Source organism: Rissa tridactyla, chromosome 2, assembly GCF_028500815.1.
Source record: "Rissa tridactyla isolate bRisTri1 chromosome 2, bRisTri1.patW.cur.20221130, whole genome shotgun sequence".
In the NCBI taxonomy this organism is placed as follows: Eukaryota; Metazoa; Chordata; class Aves; order Charadriiformes; family Laridae; genus Rissa; species Rissa tridactyla.
Window position 1 is genome coordinate 13,603,168 of NC_071467.1, and position 9,717 is coordinate 13,612,884.

Sequence of the window (9,717 nt, forward strand, 5' to 3'; positions counted from 1 at the left end):
CTACCGCAGCCGGCTCCCATCTCCCAGCCCGAGAAGCGGGGGAGAACGCCCAGCCCTCTGTAGGCGGCCGCCTCAAGCACCCGGCGTGGAGGCCCGGAGGGAGCCCGGCCCGGGGCGCGGCGGTCAGGACTACAGCTCCCGGCGGGCGGCGGCCCCTCACACCGCCCCGCCTAAGATGGCCGCTCCCGCCGCCGCCCCTCTAGCCCGCACCGCCCCCAACTCGGTGCCCCCCGGCGGCTCGCCTGCACCGCGCCGCCCGGCTCGCTGGACCTCCCGCAGCGGCGGCCCGGCAGGGGGCGCGCTTGCCGGCGCCGCGCGGCGGGGGCCGGTCTGGGCGGAGCGGCGGGATGGAGCCGCTGCTGGGCTGGCAGTTCGAGGACTCCCTCTTTGCCCCGAGCCGGGAGCGGGGCCCGGCCAGCAGCGCCGGGCCGGCCGGCGGCGCCAAGCACTGCGAGCCAGGCGTGAGGAGAGCGGGGCGGCGGGCGGAAGCGGCCCGAGGGGCCGGCTGGGTCGGGCCGGGTCGGGTCGGGCCGGGCCGGGTCGGATCCGGGCCCATCTGACGGGTTTGTGCTGTGCCCGCAGTGGTTTCGCAGCGAGGGGGACGGCGGGGAAGGCGGCGGCGGGATAACGGCCAGCAAGTTCCGGGCGGACTGGGCCTACCGGCAGCGCCAGTTTGAGGTATTTCCAGGGCTCTCGCAGGGCCTGGGGGCCCGGTCGGTGGAAGTTGTGGGGGTGTAAACTGGGCTGATCCTGTAGTCTCCGGTGTGTTGACTGAATGTATATGTGTGTACTGTGTGCAGCTTTGGAGTCCTCAGCACAGGAAGGACATGGACCTGTTGGAGCGGGTCCAGAGGAGGCCACAAAGATGATCCGAGGGCTGGAGCACCTCTGCTGTGAGGACAGGCTGAGAGAGTTGGGGTTGTTCAGCCTGGAGAAGAGAAGGCTCCAGGGAGACCTTATAGCCCCTTCCAGTACCCAAAGGGGCCTACAGGAAAGATGGGGAGGGACTTTTTACACGGGCAGGTAGCGATAGGAAGAGGAGTAATGGTTTTAAACTGAAAGAGGGGAGATTTAGATTAGATATTAGGAAGGAATTCTTTACTGTGAGGGTGGTGAGACACTGGCACAGGTTGCCCAGAGAAGCTGTGGATGCCCCATCCCTGGAAGCGTTCAAGGCCAGGCTGGATGGGGCTTTGAGCAGCCTGGTCTAGTGGGAGGTGTCCCTGCCCATGGCAGGGGGTTGGAACTAGGTAATCTTTAAGGTCCCTTCCAACCCAAACCATTCTATGATTTATATAAAAGCCTCCTGACTGAGCCACAGCTAGGGTCTGTGGTGCAGTAGCGTCCAGCTTGTTGGCTCCTTGTTTGTGCTGAAGGCACAACAGCCCTGTGGGCAGGCACAGTGACCTGGTGAACAGCCATCCTGCTGTCTGCACTGCTGTCAGGCCATGATACCTACCTGTGTTCTGGCAAGCTCCCCCAGCCAGATACTGTCTTTCCAGGAATCAGCGTGAAGTCAGTGTAAACTGTCCAAAAATTCTACTTCACACCCAGAGCTGATCCGGATCAGCGTGCACATAGAATCATAGAATCATCTAGGTTGGAAGGGGCCTGTAAGATCATCTAGTCCAACCATCAACCTAACACTGACAAAACCACCACTAAACTATGTCCCTAAGCTCCGCGTCTACCCATCTTTTAAATACCTCCAGGATGGCAATTCTACCACTTCCCTGGGCATCCCGTTCCAATGTTAGATAACCCTTTCTCTGAAGAAGTTTTTCCTAATATTCAACCGAAACCTCCCCTGGTGCAACTTGAGGCCATTTCTTCTTTTCCTATCCAAGTGGTTCAGTAGTGGGCAGAGCTGGTGTTTGTGGCCATGGAGGTCATGGTCAGCCAGCGTGTGTGTGGATTTCTCTGCTCCTGGAGGTAACACCATGTCCCACAAAGGCTGTCAGATCGCTGGCAACCACCTGGCTGCCGCTCACCTTTCTCAGAGCTCCCCCCGCTGTCGGGTGAAGGCTGACTGTAGTTGTCAGGCTCCTGACAGTTGGCTTGGGAGCCTCATCATTAATTGTCCCACCTTTCTACTGCCTCCCTTCGCTCTGGATGGCTGGTTGTGCCTTTGGGGTACATTTATGTTCCCCATTTCTGTTCCTGCCCACTGTAGTCCTAGACCCTGTCCTCACTGCCTACTTCACTTCCTGAGCCACATTCGTGATTATGGATGCTCTCCTGCCTCTGTATTCCTAGTTGCAGGGTACAGTCTTTTGTTTCCTGGTTGAAATTAACCGCTTCTGCTGTTGTTTCAGCTGTAATAGCTTCTTGTTCCAGGCTATGGTTTGCATTACGGTCTCCCTGATTTCTAAGCCCTCAGGCCGACTTCAGACTCCGCTCCTTTTGCTTTGTCCATTGGATTTGTGGATCTTTTTGTACCTCAGTTGGCGCTGACTTCTGCTTTTTAATGTTATTCCAGCGCTACTGTTGCCTTGTCTATACCCGACAGATGCTTTCGAATCTCAGCTGAGACGCCCTGAAGGGATTCATAAAAGTATGCTGAGAAGAAAGATGCCTCAGGCTGCAGTCAGACATGGCTGCTGACCCTCAGGAAGAGCAGATTGTGCCTTGCTGTGTGCTGTGGTGCCCTCTTGGGAGAGAATGACACCCCCTCAGATCTGCCAGTGGAACAGACCGTCGCTTCCTAACCCTTTTCTGTCACAGTCATCCATGTTAAAAATGTCTAGTCTTTGGTCTTATTGCTAACCTGGATCACTGTGACAGAACCAGAACTAGACTGCACACAAAATTACAGAATTGAGAGCTCTGACCTTAGAAAAGGGGCTGGAAATAAGTAATGAGGGTAGTAATCTCTTCACTCGTTGTGAATACCTTTTTACGTCAGCCTACGTCACTGGATAGGAAGTGCCAAGGACAGCGGTGATCTAAGCCGTGCCCATTTTTAGGATATAAATGACTGTAGAATCTGCTTGGGATTCGTAATGCCTGGTCCTTGCCAGGTTATATCCCTTTGTCACATAACAAGGCGAACAGGGGTGTCCTGCAGCCGTCCTCTGATCCATTTTCACCAGTGGCTGCTGCGCTCACTGGGCAGAGGGGAGCTCCCTCTTTTGCTTGAGAAAGAATGCAAGCTTAACACCAGGGAAGAAAAATATTTCAGCCATTTTGCTAGGAAGTACTTAGAGTGTGTCGCCTGGAAGCTCTTTCTGTTAGAACCGTTCAAGTTTTCAAGGAATAATTAAATATTCATTTTGAGAGACGGGAGAATGAGCACTGCTCTTTAGTCTTCTGGTCTGAGCACTTACACAAATCGTGAGGAACCAAGATTCCAGCCTTAGTTTCGCTGAATACTTAATTTAATGTATTTAAATGTTAATTGGAGTCCTAGTGAGTGCCCTGAGCATTAAGTTACAGAAGTATTGCTCATTCTTGTCTTTTTCCTTTGCCCAATTAATATTTAATTATTTCATGCAAATTGGAAACATCCTACAGGAGCGATGGAGATTCACCTTCCTTGTGGTATTCTCCAACTTGGTGATTATTCATGTGAGGTGAGGTACTTGCAGGTTCAAACCTTCCCGTGGAGAACGTCACAGATTTGAATTTAGGATGAGTGCTCTGATCATTGAATTGGTGGCTGGGGGAAAGATGCCTTGTGTCATGTGTTGTCCAGGTCAGTAGGTGATCCCTTTTGGATCAGGCCTGGTGGGGGAGAGGTGGACAGATGTGTGGTGAATCCCACCAGGGCTTAAACATGAATTAGGATTGAGGTTGCTCATCCCCATTTAGACTTGGCTGTGTAGTACCGGGGAGCTCATCTGTTGCTGGCATAGGTAGTAGCTGAGTCCGGAGAAAGGAAAACGTGGACTTCAGCTCCTGAATTCCCTTTGTGACCATAGTCATAAACAAAACATACAGTCAGGCTTGCTTTTAAATGAAAATCTCTCACTGCTTTGTTTGGCTTTTCTTTTCGTCGACACTCCTAGAAAGCCCTGTGTGAATACTCAAACTGCTTACTACTCTTACCTCCCAGTAACATTGCAATGAGACGAGATGTCCAAGAGGGCCAGGCTCGGTGTTTATCTCGCCTAGGAAGGCATGAGGAGGCTCTGGATATTGCAGAAAAAATGGTAAATAATGCAATCTTTCTTTTAGGCTTTGAACACAAAAATACTGCCAGTAGTTCTTTTATATGGACCATTTTCTGGAAAAATAATCTTTATATGTATAATCCTTCAGGATGTTCAGTGCTCGGAGTATTTGGTAAACAGAGGGTAACTGTCACTGCAGATATAATCACTCTTTAGAAATCAGAACACCCTGTACCACAATGAGCTCCCTGTGCAGGGAGGCTGGTAGTCCTGGAAGGGACTAAATATCATGCTCTGCCAGGCAGAATTAATGTAATGTAATAGGAATTATAAGAAAGGGGATAAATGAGTGCTTAAATCTTTCCACTATAAAAGTGACCATTCAAAACTCCCTTTTATTTCCATATACTCGCTGCCAAACTGCCACCAGGAAGGGTATCTAACCACAAATTGAGTTTTTCCCATAAAGGAAGAGGTCCAGAGGCTCTGAAGTCCGCTAGAATTTTACCGCTGCTGTTTATTTTATATAAAAGGTGTTTATACTACAAAGAAGGGCAGCTGTATAAAAGTCTGAAGGCAAATAAACAAATGACAGCATTTGGGGCCTTCTTCCCTTTCAGACTGGGACAAGGCAGCGAGAGGGAATAGCGTCAGCTTGATTGGGCGTGATCTGTATCATGTTTCATCATTTAAAGTTAAGAGCACAGTTTTGTATAATTTAAAAATTACCTTTAGCGATATTTGTGCGTCATTATTCAGGGAGACATTTTCTTAGGCTCTGAAGGATGATTCTGTTCTTCTCCTCTTTTTAATCTATTATCTTTTTGTTTCTAGAGAAACAGCGCTACTAACACAGATCACTTAACGACGGTTCTCAACCTGCAGTTTGCCATTTACCAGGGTCTGGAAGATGTAGAAAAAAAGATCACGTGTCTGCAGCAACTGATCTGCTTACATCCTTTCAATCCTTGGTACTGGAAGTTACTTGCTGAAGCTTATATGAGCCTTTTACAGAGTTTGTCTCCAATAGTCATTCCAGAAACAAATCTAAATCAGTCTGAAGAGGTTAGTGTAAGTGATAGTAGTTTCAAAACATCAACTGGAAGAGAGATTAATTTGCAGTCTCACCGATCAGATGGCCAGAAAGAAGGCTCTTGGTCCAGCCTTGCTACCGAAACAAAGAGGGAGAATGCAGTGACTTGTAGCAGCAGCCAAGCTGCAAAAGAATTCCTCTGTACTTCAGAAGAACCTGAAAGGATGAACGAAGGGAAATGCTCAGCCTCCGAGTCCTGGGAGCAGAACACGTCGAAGAAATTTGGAATAAAGGCATGTGCCTCGTTTATTAGAGCAAGGTAACTAAACATATTCTTAGAACAATGTCAACTTCTCCCAATCAAGAACAATTTAAAGCGTATTCTTCTTAAGATTTTCAGTTTACATTTTCATTTTATATTTTTGTTTCAGTGATGGCAACGCCAACTTAGAAGCACCCTGCTGTTGCTTCAGATCTAAAAAGCAAAATGCACTAGCATGGTTGCTGTGAACAACCTAAATCTGAGTGGAAAGAGTAAACCAGTATCATGCGCTGTTGAGAAGTAAAGCGTTTTTTAATGACCTTATTATATGAATCTCTTCAAGTAATTATATACAAAAGGGCTTGTTCTTCAACAAATGCTTCTGTTAGAGCTTGGCAATTTCCTGGTTTGGTATTAAAGATGCAGCAGCAGAAGTGCCCCAAAGGGAAGGCCAGCCAGTCTTCCTTCTGTGTGCCACCTGTCTTACTTGCTTGAAGCCTCATGCTTGAGCGAAAATCCATTTAATAATAATACCCCCATCCTGCATAATGGATGAGGTTGAAAAATGAACTCTGTGACAGCTGATTGACAGGGCTGCATTAAAATGCTCTTTCCTTTTCTTCCCTCTCTTCCTAAAACTCTTGCACAAAACAAAAATCCCCAAAACATAACCTTTCGAAGAGATAATTAGGAACTGGTTTTGTTAAAATTGTCTTGAATTTTTTTCCCCCCTCTTGCCTCTCATTAATTTATTAGTCACCGAATGTATTTAAAGCCATTTTATGAACTTCCACAAATATTTACAGAGAACACTTTATAACTGCCCCGTTAGGGCAAGATTTAAGAAATGTAAAAAAAGACATAGTCGCTTTTAACCGTACTCAGACTAAGAAATGGTGACTTTAATCGCTACCTGTGAGAAGTTAATAGATTTAGTAGTGGTATTGAATATTAAAGCTACATTCATATTCAGATAATTTGTGTTGCTTGTTTCGGTGTGTATGGTTTAGCTTTGAGGCAGTTATAAAATGTGGGATTTCCTTGCTGGGCTGCGGAGTTTCACAAAGTGTAATCGTGGTTTTTATTTGGAGATACTCTTGTCCAGGGCGAGCTTCTCCCCTGCCCAGGGCTCATGCATTAAATAGGTTGTCTAATATTTTCAGGTCTGTTGGATTTTAAGTGAGATGTGGACATTGCATAAACATATGTGCAGGGTAAAGCGCTCCTGGAAAAGGGGTATTAGTATCGCTTTTTGTAGGAAAGAAGGTTCTGTGTTAAAGCATCATGAATAATTGACTCTTCTGGTTTTGCTAACAAAAAAAAAAAATTGGGGGAATGGTTTTGTTTAATTTTCATTGAGATTTCACTCTTTCTTACATTGTGTTGATGCAAATTTTGAAACAAAAATGCTTTACAAATTAAAAATACTTTCCATTTTACTTTGAATTTCCCAGTCAAAACTTTACTGAATTTATAAAGGGCTTGTTGGCTCAGACTTGTAAATTTTTATGTTTATAATGCTTAAATTAAATCTTTCATCTAAGATCTTAACTCTTCATAAAAATACCCACCTTTATTATAACACCCGCGTCATTTAACTTCAGCGAATGTGATTAAAAAGTCTTTTGTCGTTCTTTATGCATAAAGCTTGAATTAAACATAGTTTCAGTAACAATACAGCTAAGTCCCAGTGGTCCGTTGGTTGAATATACTTAGATATTTCCTCTGCTGACATGTTTTACAGTCTGTGTGTGAGGAGGACTCTGGAAACTGCCACTGCTCTCTCTGCTTGAGCAGTTGGTGATTGGGGTCCCTCATGACATGAAGCCACTTTGTGAGCACAACTTCTAATCTTCATTGAGTCATGGTGGTGACCTCTGGGGCACCGCCTTGAACATAAAACCACGGTGAAAGATTTTAGAAAATATTCCAGGGTTGGCCTATGTGGGGAGCATGTTTGATATTTGTCTAAAACCCCCAAACGTCTAGCTTTTAAGGTTACAAACATAATCACTGCCATAGGTAAAAACGCGCTGCTGTCTTGTTAGGTCTTACTAAGGCTGTGGGACACCTGATGTGCTGCAGTTAATGCTAGCAAATCGGAGCTTCGCTTTTAAATTGGGTGACAAATACACAGGGAGAAAAATGTTTACCCAGAGCAACCAGAGGTACTTGGCATGTTGTTTATTCAAAGGCAATTCTCAGGACTTCTGACATAGCACGGATATACCATACCCGTAGTAGATTGATAGGGGTGTATCCATTTCTTTGCATTTTTTGCAGTTGGCAAAAGTCGGGAAGAAGAGCTGGTTTAAAGTATTATATTTAGGTTGGGTTTAGGTTTGCTGACTTACTCTTTTGCCAGCTGTGCCTTTTTTTTAACTGCCTTTTCCATTTCAGGCTTTTACTTCAGCTTACCCAGTTGCAACAGTCGTCCTTTGCACTAGAGAATAACATAAAAGGTCAGAAAGAAATTGATGACAAAGTGGCACGTCTCGGTTTCACTGAAAACTCCTTGCTGTTGATGACCAAGGTAAGGGGATGTTTCATCATGTGCAAGTTCTCAGCTAGACGTAGGCTGGTTGAGGCACCTGAGCCAGTTCAGGCACAAAGTGCTGTAAGTGGGACGCTCCCCTCAGCTAATTAACTGTGCCAGGAAGCAAGGTAAATTAGCTGGGGTGGGTTGCCCTGGTGGTGTGTTACCTGGAACTGACAGTGATGCCTGTACAGCGCTGGCTTGTGTCATGCAGGTGTATCTCTGTTCTGCTGAGATTCTCCTTCCAGGAATGTTCGGGGTTGTTAAGTTTCTCATAGATCTTGTATTTACAGGTGCGTCATCGCTGTGCGTTTCCTGGGATGCAGATTTTATCTCAGGAATTTTAGATGCTACAAAGTGAATCACAAGCATTAAGTGGAAGTGGAGGTTACTTTGGTGGCCACAGCAGTTTTAAACACTTCCAGAAAAAATATTAAACATTTTCAGAAAAAGCCAGAAACGTCCTTTTACATGTTTTCTTCCTTCTATTTTGATGTACTGTTTTAGTTTAGTTTAATTTAATAAAGAACTACAAAGGAGGAGAGTAACATTGCATGAATTTAGTCATAAAGATTAAAAATTTTTAGTGCTATTTATAGAGTTTCTGACTTTTGTCTTAAGGAACAAAAGGAAGGCAGCGAGATTCTAACTTTGCTGTCAGTGTTACAGCTTTAAGTTAGTGAAATGCAAGCCATTGCCGGGTTGGCAGGCAGTCTGGTGGGATTTCATCCATGAGAGGGCAGTAGCATGCAGATTATCTCAGGTTTTGAAAAGGTTGGGAAGAGAACCTTCTCTCCTTGCTTCCCGTGTTCCAACACCCCCAGGAGGAGATCAGAGTGTTGGTGTTGCTGCAAGGTGAGCACTGAACGCAGAGCTGGCGCTGAGATTTCCAATGCTGCTCAGAGCATAAAAATCCCCCCGTAGAAGCGCAGCCAGAGGCTGGGTGGGGTTGTGCAGCTGTGAAGCTTGGGCTCTCAGTTCTCCCTCCTTATTGCAGAATGCAACAGGCAGACAGCTTGATCGTGACTTGGAAACTTCTCCTGGATGGCCTGTGGTTCATGTGTCAAGGGCTTTTCAAGGACACAGTAAAGCTCTGTTATTAATGTCATATTTGCTGTTTTCTCTGCAAGTTATTTTCTTATTTCTCATCTTCTTTCCTACTCTGTTTGCAGGTTATGGGGCAGGATCTTATACCAGAAAAACTAAAAGAGGAATTTCAGGGTGAAGTAAAATGCATAGGCCCTTCAGCGCTGTCATCATTGGTAACTGCGTCAGCCACAGAATTTGAAATCAAATGGTTCGATAATCTCCAAGATGATTTATGTCACTTTGACAGACCGTTCTATTCAGATATATATCTCCCACCTTCGGTAACTTAAAGGTTTTGTTGTATTTATTCTCATATCGCCAAATGATTATGAAATGATATATGCAATAAAGTTCATATTACATTTCTTAAGAATTCTTGTTGTATGTCTTTTAAGAATACACATAAATCTCTGCATTTAAACTCTTAACATCTCATCATTTTCTTCACTGATTTGTGTGCATTTAAAGTAATAAAGAATCTAGTATAATATCAAGCATTCAGAGATAGCTTTCCGTTATAAACCTCACCGTCTTGTGCTTGAAGAACCTGCGATTTTTTGGGGGCCTGCAATGCCGGTGGGATGGAAGGCTTGCTTTATAATGTTCAGTTTGCAAGTTTCTTGCTATCAAATTCTATGTTGTTGCATTTAGAGCCATGGAATTATCCATTTTATTAATTCGTATT

The 9,717-nt window shown here is 45.4% G+C and overlaps 1 protein-coding gene across 2 annotated transcripts; it reads left to right on the plus strand.

Annotated features, from left to right (window-relative positions):
- Nucleotides 1-310: 310 nt before the first annotated feature.
- C2H8orf76 (chromosome 2 C8orf76 homolog) lies at nt 311-9,482 on the plus strand. 2 transcript variants are annotated; one of them, XM_054191100.1, is made up of 6 exons: nt 311-461; nt 583-678; nt 4,008-4,151; nt 4,947-5,464; nt 7,808-7,940; nt 9,116-9,476. In XM_054191100.1, the coding sequence occupies exons 1-6, from the start codon at nt 348-350 to the stop codon at nt 9,320-9,322; spliced, it is 1,212 nt and encodes a 403-aa protein (XP_054047075.1). In that variant the 5' UTR covers nt 311-347; the 3' UTR covers nt 9,323-9,476. The 2 variants fall into 2 exon arrangements, with proteins under 2 accessions (XP_054047075.1, XP_054047076.1); XM_054191101.1 differs by lacking the exon at nt 4,008-4,151 and having other exon boundaries at nt 9,116-9,482.
- Nucleotides 9,483-9,717: the final 235 nt, after the last annotated feature.